The sequence below is a fragment of the Oncorhynchus keta genome, chromosome 14, assembly GCF_023373465.1.
Source record: "Oncorhynchus keta strain PuntledgeMale-10-30-2019 chromosome 14, Oket_V2, whole genome shotgun sequence".
Taxonomy (NCBI): Eukaryota; Metazoa; Chordata; class Actinopteri; order Salmoniformes; family Salmonidae; genus Oncorhynchus; species Oncorhynchus keta.
This window is the reverse complement of record NC_068434.1, coordinates 66,095,228-66,111,695: the sequence shown is the minus strand read 5'-3', so window position 1 is coordinate 66,111,695 and position 16,468 is coordinate 66,095,228. Positions and strand designations below refer to the sequence as shown.

General features: G+C 41.0%; 1 protein-coding gene and 1 pseudogene across 1 annotated transcript; both read right to left on the bottom strand.

Annotated features, from left to right (window-relative positions):
* Positions 1-1,522: 1,522 nt before the first annotated feature.
* On the bottom strand, positions 1,523-9,413 carry LOC127907340 (neuronal acetylcholine receptor subunit alpha-5-like; annotated as a pseudogene).
* A 1,684-nt stretch (positions 9,414-11,097) lies between these two features.
* LOC127907338 (UDP-glucuronosyltransferase 2A1-like) lies at positions 11,098-13,450 on the bottom strand. The gene has a single exon (XM_052462166.1). The coding sequence runs from the start codon at positions 13,448-13,450 to the stop codon at positions 11,855-11,857; it is 1,596 nt and encodes a 531-aa protein (XP_052318126.1). The 3' UTR covers positions 11,098-11,854.
* Between the last annotated feature and the right edge of the window lie 3,018 nt (positions 13,451-16,468).

The following is a 16,468-nucleotide window of genomic DNA, read 5'->3' as shown; positions in this document are numbered from 1 at the left end:
ATGCTGGGTCAGTAAACAACAGGTCATACTGGCTCTCCTTTAGGGTCTTCATTAAATCCTTGTCTTTCAATACAGCAGTTGCCGTGTCACATTCCAGTCCATGAACCTTAGACATTGCAGAGAACATCTCGATTTGAAAATGTATAAAGTTTAATGCAGAGCTCTTTCCTCTCTCTATATCAATTACTTTCTTCACGATTGGCTTTACAAATTCCTCATATTCCACATCATCAGTGACAGGTATTGTAATAAAACTGTAATGTAGAGACCCTTCTTTAATATACCAACTGTAGCTGTCCGTACCACTGTGACGGTGTGTCCCTGAGAGTGAAGAGCCTTGATCAGAATGTCCATGTTCACCCAGTGGCTACCTTCTAAAGGAAATAGTACAATTTTCCCACCATCGTAGGTTCTCCAAGAAACAACCAGTAAAGATATGAGAAGGTATGAGTTTATGCTTCCATTATGGCTTGCCATCTTTCATCTGAATGAGAGGTGAAATCAGAAGGCGAGATGAACAGAATCAAAAACAACAACTCTTGTTTTTGTATCAGGTGGACTCAGACTGACTTAAGTCCCCAACTATGTCCCCCAGTTTCTAACAGACTCACAGACTTAAAATATCATCTCAAGACACCTCTGTAATGCAAAGAGATGGTCTTAGAAGCTGGAAAGTAGTTACATTAAAACAGTAGTTTTTGCTCATACAAGAGCACTCACAGCTGAATTCTTCAGTGAAGCTTGTTCAAGTGGATTATAATTAAACTCTTTCTTGATCTTGTTATGTAACACTGCTTTTCTGAGAATGTAGCCACTGTTAAAAATGTTTTTATTTTATTTTGTATTTTACCAACCTAGAGTTAATAAAATAGAAAAGTGTAATGTAAGGGTAATATAAAGGGTAGTGTATATAAAAGGGTATAAAAGGTTTGTCACATTCTGACCTTAGTTTTGTTGTTATGTCCTTGTTTTAGTATGGTCAGGGCGTGAGTTGGGTGGGTTGTCTATGTTCGTTTTTCTATGTTGTGTTTTTGTGTTTGGCCTGGTATGGTTCTCAATCAGAGGCAGGTGTCATTGGTTTTCTCTTATTGAGAACCATACTTAGGTAGCCTTTTCCCACCTGTGTTTTGTGGGTGATTGTTTCCTGTTTTGTTGTTTCCGTTTTCATTCACTTTGTTATTTTTGTATTTTGTCGTGTTCAGTGATTATTAAAATGTCATGGACACTTACCACGCTGCGTATTGGTCCGATCCTTGCTACTCCTCCTCAGACAAAGAGGAGGAAAGCCGTTACAAGGTCAATGTTGACTTAAACATAAAAGGTAATGGGTCATATATATAAATGTTAATGGTAAAGGATACTGTACACTTATTAACAAAGGGGTGGATTAAAAGTTATGAATTAACACCTGTTAACTATTAGCTAGTCTCATGTGGCCAGCCTTCCATAATCATGTCTCCTTAACTGTGAGAAGCCTGTTTTTCAGAGGCAAGAAAGACAGTAACCTGGAGAATTGTATTCATTGTTATACTTTACTTTGTGAGATATGCCTATAGGGAGGTATCCTCCTTTCAGAATATAAAACAATTGATTGTTAATTTAATCTATAAACAGATAGAGACAATCGCTCATTAATTTACACAAATCAAAAATCATGATGGAACTAGAATCCATTGCAATTATAACTGGTCTCCCACACCCACGTGAGTAAGTGTCTCTTTATCTGCACTGACTGTAGTGTCTCTGAAATTATTGTGCTCAGCGCACTTAGTCTCAGTTTAGTCTTATCCGCTGCCGCCTGCATGGTTGGGGACGATGATGTTTGCCCATTTGTAGATGACAGGGATGAAGAGCAGAGCAGAGCCCAGTACTGAGACCAGGAGGAAGGTCCACAGGAACACACGATCCAGAACTTGAGCCACAAACTTCCAGTCCTGCACCACCTGGAGAGAGAGACCAAAACGCCCTTCAGACACCAACACATGACCTCGTTGACACAGGCTGGGAGGGCTTTGCACTCAGAGGTGCAGTTGCATGTGACAATCAGAGGATGGAGACAAATATACAGTATGGAGATGATGAATATATAGAGAGAATTACAGTAAGACTTCAAAAACCTAATTTCAGCACTATAGAATTGATTTTGAATGGTGTTCAAGTCATAACAAACAAACACAATATTCTCTCATGCCAACTTTGTCATTGATACTGAGGGGCAGACTGATTCTCTGTAACTCAATGGGATCTTACCTCTCTGACCTCGTTCTCCTTGACCACATGCATGGTGATGTAGCGGATAGAGTCCAAAGCAGCCTGCAGGTTATTCCTAGAGGAGAGATGAGAGGTGGACTCTGGTGAAGAACCCTTCATAATGGCCCCTACTACCCCTTCTCTTCTTGCCAGTCTTGCCCACTCTCTCCCTGTCAGTCCTTCCCTGGCCCCGCCTGGGGTAGCATAGCGGTCCACGTGGCTGCGCATACACAGCAGCTTAGGCAGCCTGTGCAGGAAGATACGGCGCACCCATGGCGCCATGCCTTGGTGCGTGGATGAGGAGCGGTGGTGGATGTTGATAGCGAAGACGGTGATGACAATTGAGAGCGTGACAAAGATCATGGTGAACACCAGGTACTCCCCCGATAAGAGGGATGACCTTGGAGGAGGACGGAATTATCTCCTCGATCACGAGGAGGAAGACGGTGAGGGACACCAGCACAGAGGTGCACAGGGAGATCTTCTCCCCGCCGTTGGAGGGCAGGTAGAAGACCAGGATGGTGAGGAAGGAAAGGCCGATACAGGGGATAATGAGGAAGAGGGTGTAGAAGAGCGGCAGTCTACGGATGATGAAGGAGTAGGTGATGAAGGGGAAGTGGCAGGGACCGTCCATCCTCAGACCACGGCTGCCTGTCGCTTTCACTATCTCCCATTCACCATTGTCAAAGTAGTCCCTCTTATCTACATGGAAGTCCTCCAGGAGGATGTCAACCTATTGAATGAATACAAGGTTAGAAAAGATGAAACATCAACAGACGTATCTTCCTTTCAACTCCCCAAAGTATAAACAAGAGATTAACATATTTCTGACATCAATTAAAGACTATATGGTCATTACTATACTGTAGACTGTTTCACAATGCTGTGTAGGCTTCAACCTGTGAGCCATCATAGGTCCAGGAGCCAAACTTCATGGAGCAGTTCTGCAGGTCAAAGGGGAAGAAGGTGACATCGATGATGCAGGCTGACTTGTAGTTAGCGGGCTGTGTCCAGATGATGGTGCCATCATACTTGACAACAGCCTTGGTATAATATATATATGCCATTTAGCTGACGCTTTTATCCAAAGCGACTTACAGTCATGTGTGCATACATTCTACGTATGGGTGGTCCCGGGAATCGAACCCACTACCCTGGCGTTACAAGCGCCATGCTCTACCAACTGAGCCACAGAAGGACCAGATGACAGAGCCCTCAAAACGTCCATCGGCGCTGTTAGAGGAAAGGGTTAATATCTGTTTATCTTCTACGGGGTTGAATCTGGCTTTTCTTCATGTGTTGGATTAATTGTATTTGTGCTGTTCAAAATATCATCTATGCTGTGTAGGATTGCAAAGCTACCGGTAATTTCCCAAAGTTACTGGAATCTTCCATTTTGGTATTTAACAGACCATCTATGGCAATCTATCGTAACTTTCATAATTTATACTTGAAAAACGTATTTAAAAAAATAATGAATATATAGTATTAATGTATTATATCTGTGTCCATATTGTCCAGGAGTTTCTAGTAGATAGACAATACGGTTCAAGAGAAAATAACCTCATTAATTAAAAAGCATTTAATCAACAAAAACATTCTTTTCAATTAACTCTGCAACACAACTGCCACCAGTTTGACGCCAAAACACTGACAACAAACACATACTGACATAGTAAAAAATGTTGAAACCCTCATATTAAACACCAATGGTATTCACTAAGTTGATGGTTTATATTTCTTATATTTATATCCGCAGAGTACGACCCTGCCTCACACAGGAAGCGGCGCAGGTCCTAATCCAGGCACTTGTCATCTCCCGTCTGGATTACTGCAACTCGCTGTTGGCTGGGCTCCCTGCCTGTGCCATTAAACCCCTACAACTCATCCAGAACGCCGCAGCCCGTCTGGTGTTCAACCTTCCCAAGTTCTCTCACGTCACCCCGCTCCTCCGCTCTCTCCACTGGCTTCCAGTTGAAGCTCGCATCCGCTACAAGACCATGGTGCTTGCCTACGGAGCTGTGAGGGGAACAGCACCTCAGTACCTCCAGGCTCTGATCAGGCCCTACGCCCAAACAAGGGCACTGCGTTCATCCACCTCTGGCCTGCTCGCCTCCCTACCACTGAGGAAGTACAGTTCCCGCTCAGCCCAGTCAAAACTGTTCGCTGCTCTGGCCCCCAATGGTGGAACAAACTCCCTCACGACGCCAGGACAGCGGAGTCAATCACCACCTTCCGGAGACACCTGAAACCCCACCTCTTTAAGGAATACCTAGGATAGGATAAAGTAATCCTTCTCACCCCCCTTAAAAGATTTAGATGCACTATTGTAAAGTGGCTGTTCCACTGGATGTCATAAGGTGAATGCACCAATTTGTAAGTCGCTCTGGATAAGAGCGTCTGCTAAATGACTTAAATGTAATGTAAAAAATGTATATATTTAGGTTTTTAAATCATCTTATTAAATTAAGATATTTTCTGTGATGAGGCCACTAAGACTGCATTTACACAATTCTGATTGTTTTAATTAATTGGTCTTTTGAACAATCAGTTGATCAATGTGATTGATCAAAAGACCAATTAGTAGAAAAAAGATCAGAATTGGGCTTCCTGTGTGAAAACAGCCACAGAGGGCCAGAGATTGTTACAGACACCTGTGATAATCTGAAGTACCCAAAAGGGCCAATAGATGTCTTCTAATAGATTACATAAAATCCATGAAACATACCAAAATTCTGGTAGTTTACTGGTAAATTTAGAAAGTTTCCAGTATTATGCAGTGCTTGACTTGGGATGGAAGTAGTGTAGGAGCTGTATTTTTCCAAGTCGGTACATTAGAGATTATGTTATAGAGACCTCTGATTATTCACTGTTAGTGGATTAAACTCATTTTCCATTACTTCTGTATGACCTTTAACTAAAAATAATTCATTACTATTATTACAGCCCACATGAAAAAGTAAGCATTATTGACACTGGAAAGATGACGTGTCTGATTCCATGTAGACCTACCACATCTTTCTCCTGCTGTTGTGCCCTTGATCAAGGCACTTAGCCCCCCAGATAGAGATGGACTGTTAGTCACATGTTGTCAACATGTGGTCAATTCTATCTGGAGAGCAGGGTGTGCAGGCTTGGCTTTTTCAACATTACAACCAAATACTTTTGTCTCCATAAAAATGATTCTCTCATTCAACAAATGGTTATGGTAGGCTTTTTCAAAGCAAGGTATTAACTAGACGTGTTTATATATAAGGCAGAAATATTTATGTTTTGAGGGAGATCTATGCACAAAAATGTATTTGTCAATTTCTTAGAATATTTTTACGTTGTCGCAATTACATGTCTACTGTTTAATAGGGGGGAATACCAGTTGTTTAACATTGCAGATAGGCTCTACAGCAACAACGAAATGAATGCTTAGTTAACTATACGTTAGTTAACTAGCGAGATAACTTCTGCAAGTTATATTTTGAATTGGTGATCTAGTTAGTCTGTCTGTCATTATGGAATACCTGCTGCTGGAATGTCGCTCTCTCCTCTGGCAACCCCACACTGGCACACACGCAACCCCACACTGGCACACACGCAACCCCACACTGGCACACACGCAACCCCACACTGGCACACACGCAACCCCACACTGGCACACACGCAACACCACACACGCAACACCACACTGGCACACACGCAACACCACACTGACACACACGCAACACCACATTGACACACACGCAACACCACAGACATGCACTAAAGCACATATGTCAGAGTCAAGGCCCGCGGGCCACATCCGGCCCGCGAGAAGGTTTTTACGGCCCCTGGGATGATCTTGATTTATTATTAGAACCGGCCCGCAGACCGCAGCAAGCCGGCAGCCCGCAGATCTTTTACACGCACCAATACTACATTTCCCACAATGCAACGGTGACGCACCGAGCAGTAGGCTGCTTCATTTCAATATTTATTGGCACAGCAGTTGTCAGCATCACAGTAAAATTAACTTTCAGATACCCATCAAAAATGGCAAAACGGAAGGTGGACACTGAGAACCGGGGGTTTCAAACAAGGTGGGAGTCGGAGTATTTGTTCACGGAGGTAGCTGGAAAACCTGTGTGTCTTCTGTGTGGAGAAAGTGTGGCGGTACTGAAAGAGTATAATCTGAGACGACATTATGAAACGAAACACGCGGACAAAAACAAGAATATGGACATGGAACAAAGGCTACAAAAGGCAGAGGAATTAAAACGAGGCCTCAAATCTCGACAGGCTCTGTTCAAAAAGCCAAATCACAAGGCCAGGCTGCTGTCAAGGCCAGTTTTATTTTGGCAGAAGAGATCGCTAAATCAGCCCGGCCATTTACGGAGGGGGATTTCATCAAAAACTGCATGATTAAAGTTTGTGACGAAGTTTGCCCAGAAAAAAGGCAACTCTTTTTAAATGTGAGTCTGAGCAGAAACACCATTGCCGAGAGAGTAGACCAGTTGTCCATCAATCTAAAAGAGCAGCTTGTGAAAAAGGGAAAAGATTTCATTGCATATTCCTTGGCTGTGGATGAGAGCACCGACATTTCTGACATTGCCCAGTTGTCAATTTTCATCCGCGGAGTGGACTCCAGCCTAAGCGTGACAGAGGAGTTTTTGGCTTTACGTCCTATGCATGGCACAACTACGGGGCATGATTTGTATGAAGAGGTGTCAAGATGTGTAAATGAGATGGAGCTGCCTTGGGAAAAACTCGTGGGTTTGACAACCGACGGAGCACCTGCGATGTGTGGACACAGGAGCGGACTGGTGGCGAAGATACGGGAAAAGATGCAAGAGGAAAACGCGACAGGTGAGCTGACAGCTTATCATTGTATCATACACCAGGAAGCGTTGTGCGGTAAAGCCTTGAAAATGGAGCATGTAATGAGCATCATCACGCGCACAGTTAACTTTATCAGAGCCAAAGGTTTGAATCACCGCCAGTTCAAGGCATTTCTGACGGAGTTAGAAACGGAGCATGGTGATTTGCCTTATCACACAGAGGTGCGATGGCTAAGCCAGGGAAAGGTGCTTCAAAGATGTTTCGAGCTTCGTGAGGAGATTTGTCTGTTCTTGGACAGCAAAGGGAAAGACACAACACAACTCCGAGACGAAATGTTTCTGTGTGAAATGGCTTTTCTGTGTGACATTACGAGTCATCTGAATGCAATGAACTTGCAGCTGCAGGGTCGGGATCGTGTCATCTCTGATATGTACAGTACAGTGAAGGCATTTAAAACCAAACTGACTCTGTGGGAGACGCAGATGCGGAAAGAAAATTTGAGCCACTTTCCCAGCTGCCAGACCATGAAAGAGAAGCTCTCTACCAGTGCGTTCCCGAGCGCACAGTTGGCTGATAAAATAGGTATGCTTGCCGCTGACTTTCGACGCCGATTTGCTGACTTTGAAGCACAAAAAAGCAGGTTGGAACTGCTCGGTAACCCATTTGCTGTTGACGTGGAAAGCTCACCACCAAACCTCCAAATGGAGTTGATTGACCTCCAATGCAATGATGCACTGAGGGCAAAATATGCGGCAGTGGGTGCTGCGGAGTTCGCCCGTTTCCTCCCGACACAATGCCCCAGCTGCGCATCCAGGCTGCTCAAACGTTGTCTATGTTTGGCAGCACATACCTGTGTGAACAACTGTTTTCTTTGATGAACTTGAACAAAACATCACACAGAAGTCGACTTACTGCTGAACACCTCCACTCAATTCTGAGGATTTCCTCAGCTCAGAGCCTTACCCCGAACATTGATGAACTTGTGGAAAAGATGGGACACCACCAAGTATCACCCTCAACCTCAAACAAGTGAACATTACTGTGCAATCACATATTTAGAGTTTTTACTCAGTTCAAGTTTAAAAGTTAAAGTTTAATATTTGTTTTCACTGCATGTTACTTCTCCTTAAACAAAGTGTTGTTTTTGATTAATAGATTTTTGCACTTTATTTTATTGTATTTCAATCCAAATATATTTTAAAAATATTTCAGTTGAGTGGATGATAGAAAATTGCTATTATTGTTTTTTTCTTTGAAGTAAATTTAGCCCACTTTTGCTAAAATAGAAAATATAGGCTACTGATGGTGCCTTGAATACCGGTTTCTTTCATTTAATGTTCATGTTATGGGGATTTTTATATAAAGGAAATTTGTCTTTTGTGTCTGTTGAAAATTAAAGATTACTGACAGAGCCATAAGAAAATATTGCTTTATTTATCTGATCATATTGGAATATATTTGTTAGGTTTTCAGTAGGTTCAATTAGGTTCACTAGACTATATGCGTCATTTAAAAATTTTTCAATGAACATTCGAACAGTCCGGCCCTCGGCTTGTAGCTAAATTTTTTATTTGGCCCTCCGTCCATTTGACTTTGACACCCCTGCACTAAAGGGTCATTCCGATGATGGCTGATATGTAGTTATTTTTATTGATTGACCATATTTAAGTGTGCTTTTTTGAATTACATTCGAAACAATTATTCAACTAATTTCCATTACCTTACAAACCCTAATTTGACAGTTTGGAGCAGGATTCATGCCATTCAGCCGAGCACTTTTTCAATCTGCGCTATCTCGAACAGCCTATATTGGCACTCACAGATTCAGAGACTAGCGACAAATAAACTTGAACAAAGTAGAAACTCGCCACTGCTATTCAATGACGATCCCACCTTCATTCAGATTTTATCAAAAAAAATTGTCTCGGTGTGTGAATCTGGGCCAGCGAAAGGCAACTTTGTTTTTAAAGAGGAGCTGTACGTTGTGTTAGTACGGCGTTCCGGACAGCTACGGCCCAAGTCAAGCACTGGTAATATACCCTCCCTTTGCAACCCTAATGTGGAGATTATATTGAACCGAAAGTGTTAGTTCAATATCAGTGCCATCTTTTGTTCTACTGTTGGCAGTCTGTTGGGCATAGTACTTACTTGTCATAGAGCACAATGTCTAGGATCCAGATGGAGTCCGAGGGGACTCTGATGTTAGTGATGCCCAGGTAGTCATCAGGGTCCCAGCGTAGCTTCATGTCCAACCATTCCTAAACAGGAGAGAGAGAGAGAGAGAGGGATGAGTCATCTCTTTTTACAAGCGGATCCATTTGACAAGACTTTTGCTGGAGCTCGCCATGAATGCCTTTTCTCCTCATGAGAGACATTTGATTGCACTACACTATATACTGAGTGTACAAAACATTAAGAACACCTGCTCTTTCCAGGACATAGACTGACCAGGTGAATCCAGGTGAAAACTATGATCCCTTGTTGATGTCACTTGTTAAATCCACTTCAATCATTGTAGATGAAGGGGAGGAGACAGGTTAAAGAAACAAATCAAGTAGATAGTAGGAGAGAAGCACTGACGTGGACAGAGCAATATCTTCAACCTTATGTCCTCATTCACCGCTGACAAATAGATGTGGCCATGCAGTGGTGTAAAGTACTTAAGTAAAAAATACTTTAAAGTACTACTTAAGTATTTTTGGGGTGTATCTGAACCTTTACTTTTACTTCACTACATTCCTAAAGAAAATTATGTACTTTTTACTCCATACATTTTCCCTGACACCCAAAAGTACACGTTATATGCTTAGCAGGGCAGAAAATGGTCCAATTCGCACAATTATTAAGAGAACATCCCTGGTCATGCCTACTGCCTCTGATCTGGCGGACTCACTAAACATGTGATGATTCTGTCACAGTCTTCCTCCTCTTCATCTGAAGAGGAGAGGCGAGATGGATCAGAGGACCAAAATGCGGTGTGGTATGTGTTCATGGTGAATATTTAATTAAAGAAAACATTGAACACAAAAACAATAAAGACCGTGACTCTATAAATGAGACCTGTGCTGACACAAGCAACTAGCATAGACAATCACCCACAAACAAACAGTGCAACCCAGGCTACCGAAGTATGATTCTCAATCAGAGACAACTAATGACACCTGCCTCTGATTGAGAACCATACTAGGCCGAAACATACAAATCCCCAAATCATAGAAAAACAAACATAGACTGCCCACCCAACTCACGCCCTGACCATACTAAATAAATACAAATAAAGGAAATAAAGGTCAGAACGTGACATTAACATAAAATCCCTTGATGAGAGTGAGTGAGTTAATCTGAGTGACCACAATGTTCCTGTGTTTGTGGACTTTCACCAACTTGTACATGTTTGGAATATGCAATATGTGTTTGTGAGAGCTGGGGCCACTCATATACAAAATAATTATGCACGCATGACTCTACGTGACTTTGGATAAAAGCATCTTCTAAATGCTATGTTATTATTTAAGGCTATAAGGTTGTCAATTTAAGATGTACACAGCAAACTCACGAGTGTACATTGAACTCAGAGATTGTACATTGTATTATATCAGAATGTATATATGAATGAGTCCAACTTAACTGGTGTTAAAATAACAGTTTAGAAAGTGTGAACTCTGTAGCAGATGTTAACAGTCAACTCCATCAGACAATATTTGTACCCTAGAAGTTTATTATATTTTAACACTGTAGGGTGTAAAGCCTTAATTGTATATTTACCAGTCTGCCTTTTGAGGGAATGATTGAGTTACCACCCATTACTGTGTTTGTTAGTGACAGAGTTTGTTGCATTTGTTCATTCACTTCCAGGCCTGTAGCCTTCATGAAGTGAGTGCCTAAGTGTTATAGTTGAATTAAGATTAAACCCTTTATGACAATACATTACATTACATACATCATATGGGCTTTCTTTGATGGCCTAGTTTCTCCCTAACACTGTGGTCTGAAATTCTTGGCTCGCAAGCCACATCAGGCCTGCAAATTACATTATGCTGGCTGGCAAAATATGTATCTTTCTGTAGCATAAGAACAATGTACATGCAAAAACACAGATATTGCAACAAACAATACTAAACATCAACCTGCAATAGAGCATGATGGTAAATATGATAATAATGGATGAGGTTTAGATTTTTTTTTATACTACACAGAGTAAAAAATCTTTAACACTGTGATTGTAACACTTACAGTAAATATTTGCAGTGTAGAATTGAATCACAAAATGCACAACCATCTGGAAATACTTTACAACAAATATATTCCACACTAAATTATACATAAGCATTTTATTATGTTGGCATCAATTCAACATTATACAATTTCATGATTTAAAGATGTACTATGCAGAACTCACTCTGCCATTTCCTGGTTGCCAAAATTGTAATCGTTTGCCTAATTTCAGTCTATGTGGCAAAACAAGCAAGTGTAGTGTAGAGAATCATTGTATCATCTAAACCACTGTGAAATATATTTTCCATAACCAAAAATGTTGTATTTCCTGCTGTTTGAAACTGGTGTACAAAACTGAAAGTAAAAGAAGCAAAAAGATACTTAAACATGGGAAGCATAGAGATAGCACACATAGAACAGATCTACGGCGTCTTAGACTTGCTTTCAATGAGAATGACAGATCCATAACTCACATATCTATAGGAGTTTTGTTGGGTCGCTCTAAAAGTTCCATTTAACAGCTTAAAGTCATATATATCCTACTATTTGTGTGCACCAGAATGTGGAGAATTGGATCTGCTCATTCACTTTTAATCTTTCTTTTCAAGCATTTTCTAATGCATAAATATCTGACTATTGCAACAAGAAGAAGAATAACCACTGAAACAACACCCAACAACATCAGGACAACATCTACAGAGTGGTAGGAGTACCAGGGCATTCTGTAGGACTCTGTACGCAGGTGAGCAGCACCTTTGTGTCTCATGACAAACTCAATCCAGAAGAGGGCAGTGTCCAGGGGTTCCATTGGCACGTCCCGGTGTAGCCTGGAGAGTCTCTGCATGTTCATCCTGTAGGACGGCTCATCCAGAACTTCCTGTAAGGCCTCTAGGAAGTTATTGTTCTTGTCTACTGTTGCCATGGATAAAAGCTTTGCTCCTCCTCTCTCTTTCAGACGAAGGAGGTTGTCATATTGATCATTAAACAGAGGTATACCCACAACAGGAATTCCATGGTAGATAGCCTCTTGAACCCCATTTGTTCCTCCGTGAGCTACAAACAGCCTTGTCTTAGGGTGTCCTAACAGATCATTCTGAGGCATCCAGTCAACTACTAAGGTGTTGTTGCCCAGAGTAGCTGGCCTGTCTCCTTTGTGTCTCCAGATTACCTTCTGAGGCAGTTGGGAAAAAGCAGCAGCAATCACATCAGCTATATCATGTGGAAATTCAGTAACGAAAGTCCCCAAAGACATGATAATGACTCCATGCTCCCCAGAACTGTGAACAAACTTCTCCAGTTCTTGGGGAAGAGGTTTGGCAGGATTACATTGGAACCCTGCCATATAGATAACATTAGGCATGGTGGGACGAGGAAATTCAAACACAAAGTCAATTCTCATGAGCCACAGATCAGCTCCTTGTAATAACTCATAGAAGTCCACACCTGGTTGGAAAAACTCATCACAAACAGCCTGGTAATGTGGCCAGACAGTCAACCTGTCCCGAACAGCAGAAAGCAAATATAAAAGCATATTCTTTACTCTCTCTGTGAAAGTCATTTTGTCTGAGTGCCCTGATAAAGTAATTGGAATGTATGACATTGGTGATGGTGCAATAGTTAAATGTCCCTCTCCACTGATTGCCCACCGTACATTGTAGACTAGAGGTAGCTGAAGATAGTGAGCCACCAATAGACCTCCTCCCCATGCTGGGTCAGTAAGCACCAGGTCATATTGGTTCTCCTTTAGGGTCTTTATTAAATCTTTGTCTTTCAATACAGCAGTTGCTAAGTCACTAGCATATTTATGAAACTTAGACCTGGCAGAGATCATCTCGATTTGCAAATGTATAAAGTTTAATACAGAGCTCGTTCCTCTCTCTATATCAATTATTTTCTTCATAATTGGCTTTACAAATTCCTCATCCATAGCGTCAGTGACAGGTATTGTAATAGAACTGTAGAAGGACGATTCTTCTTTGATATACCAACTTTTTGTTGTTCGTACCACTGTGATGGTGTGTCCCTGAGAGTGAAGCGCCTTGATCAAAATGTCCATGTTAACCCAGTGACTTCCCTCCCCGGGAAAGACCAGCAACTTCCCACCATGGCAAACTGAACCACACATAATCAACAGAAATAACAAAAGGCACAAAGTCATGTTTCCAATGTATGTCATCATTTATCTGAAATATAAAACAAACAGAGATAGGAAATCATATTCAGTTTGAATAACACATTGAATGGATTTTGACATATTGTCAGTTAGCTGATTATATATATATATCTCATTTATGTACAAGCATTTTGCTACACCTGCGATAATATCTGCTCAATATCCATATGCGACCAATTAATACAATTTGATTTGATACAAATCATGAAAGACCATGAAAGCTGTTCTCAATAGTGCCATATTAATTCCCATTAGGGTTTTGAGAGTTTGAGACAATGAATATGAAACTTTATTCTTCATTTAGATTCACATTTGATTCAGTATGTGAACCATATCTCACAATACATTTCATCCTTGTTGATGAACGTTAACTTAACATAATTATTATTAGCTGATTCAGTCTGGAGGTAAGATGCAGTGCAATATTACTTACCAGATGATCTTCATATTATGTGTATGGAAGCCACGTGTAAAATGTGCAATTAACTTAGGCTTTTGTGTGGCACGTTGGTTTATAAGGGTTAAGTTAAGGTCAAAGTACTGCGTTTATGATTTCCTTTCCACTTCTAAAAGTCATAGTGATGGTTACTCAAAACTCAGTGAGTGAACACGATTATAATTTGGATGCATAAAATTACACATTTAAATACTGTTTAACATTGCAGACACATTTCACAATGTCAAACAACAATATTTTCTCGTCCAAACATTTCAAGGAAGCCCTCAGAGTTACCCATTGTAAGGGTTTTCTTCTGGTGAAAGAGAGGTGGACCAAAATGCAGCGTGGTGGTTATTCATGTTTTTAATAAAGACGACTATACACGAACAGACTATACAAAACAAGAAAAGTGAAAACCTAAACAGTCCTATCTGGTGCAAACACAGAGACAGGAACAATCACACACAAAACAGGCTACCTAAATATGGTTCCCAAACAGAGACAATGACTAACACCTGCCTCTGATTGAGAACCATATCAGGCCAAACATAGAAATAGACAAACCAGACACACAACATAGAATGCCCACCCAGCTCACGTCCTGACCAACACTAAAACAAGAAAAACACATACGAACGATGGACAGAACGTGACACCCATATAGAACTACCTCATGCTTTTTCTACCCCACACGATTGGGAGAATTGGAACCCTCCCATAAATTGGAACCCTCTATAGATAAAATTAGTCATGACGGGACGAGGGAACTCGAACACAAAGTCAACTCTCATGAGCCAATGACCAGCTCCCTGTAATAACTCATAGAAGTCCACACCTGGTTGGAAGAACCCATTACAAACATTTTGGTAATGTGGCTGAATAAAAAATCTGTCGTGAGCTTCCCAAAGCAAATGGAAAAGCACATTCTTTACTCTCTCTGTGAAGATCATTTTGCGTGAGAGCCCTGATCCAGTCATTGGAATATAAGACATGGGGGATGGTGCAATGGCCCTTAACGTCCCTCTCCACTGTTTACCCACTGTACATTGTAGACTAGAGGTTCCTGAAGATAGTAAGCCACCAAAATACCAGTCCCCCATGCTGGGTCAGTAAACAACAGGTCATACTGGCTCTCCTTTAGGGTCTTCATTAAATCCTTGTCTTTCAATACAGCAGTTGCCGTGTCACATTCCAGTCCATGAACCTTAGACATTGCAGAGAACATCTCGATTTGAAAATGTATAAAGTTTAATGCAGAGCTCTTTCCTCTCTCTATATCAATTACTTTCTTCACGATTGGCTTTACAAATTCCTCATATTCCACATCATCAGTGACAGGTATTGTAATAAAACTGTAATGTAGAGACCCTTCTTTAATATACCAACTGTAGCTGTCCGTACCACTGTGACGGTGTGTCCCTGAGAGTGAAGAGCCTTGATCAGAATGTCCATGTTCACCCAGTGGCTACCTTCTAAAGGAAATAGTACAATTTTCCCACCATCGTAGGTTCTCCAAGAAACAACCAGTAAAGATATGAGAAGGTATGAGTTAATGCTTCCATTATGGCTTGCCATCTTTCATCTGAATGAGAGGTGAAATCAGAAGGCGAGATGAACAGAATCAAAAACAACAACTCTTGTTTTTGTATCAGGTGGACTCTGACTGACTTAAGTCCCCAACTATGTCCCCCAATTTCTAACAGACTCACAGACTTAAAATATCATCTCAAGACACCTCTGTAATGCAAAGAGATGGTCTTAGAAGCTGGAAAGTAGTTACATTAAAACAGTAGTTTTTGCTCATACAAGAGCACTCACAGCTGAATTCTTCAGTGAAGCTTGTTCAAGTGGATTATAATTCAACTCTTTCTTGATCTTGTTATGTAACACTGCTTTTCTGAGAATGTAGCCACTGTTAAAAATGTTTTTATTTTATTTTGTATTTTACCAACCTAGAGTTAATAAAATAGAAAAGTGTAATGTAAGGGTAATATAAAGGGTAGTGTATATAAAAGGGTATAAAAGGTTTGTCACATTCTGACCTTAGTTTTGTTGTTATGTCTTTGTTTTAGTATGGTCAGGGCGTGAGTTGGGTGGGTTGTCTATGTTCGTTTTTCTATGTTGTGTTTTTGTGTTTGGCCTGGTATGGTTCTCAATCAGAGGCAGGTGTCATTGGTTTTCTCTTATTGAGAACCATACTTAGGTAGCCTTTTCCCACCTGTGTTTTGTGGGTGATTGTTTCCTGTTTTGTTGTTTCCGTTTTCATTCACTTTGTTATTTTTGTATTTTGTCATGTTCAGTGATTATTAAAATGTCATGGACACTTACCACGCTGCGTATTGGTCCGATCCTTGCTACTCCTCCTCAGACAAAGAGGAGGAAAGCCGTTACAAGGTCAATGTTGACTTAAACATAAAAGGTAATGGGTCATATATATAAATGTTAATGGTAAAGGATACTGTACACTTATTAACAAAGGGGTGGATTAAAAGTTATGAATTAACACCTGTTAACTATTAGCTAGTCTCATGTGGCCAGCCTTCCATAATCCTGTGCCCTTAACTGTGAGAAGCCTGTTTTTC

Bases quoted from the DNA above. Each gene is read 5' to 3' on its own strand.
- LOC127907338 (XM_052462166.1), bottom strand. From the start codon at position 13,450: ATGACATACATTGGAAACATGACTTTGTGCCTTTTGTTATTTCTGTTG.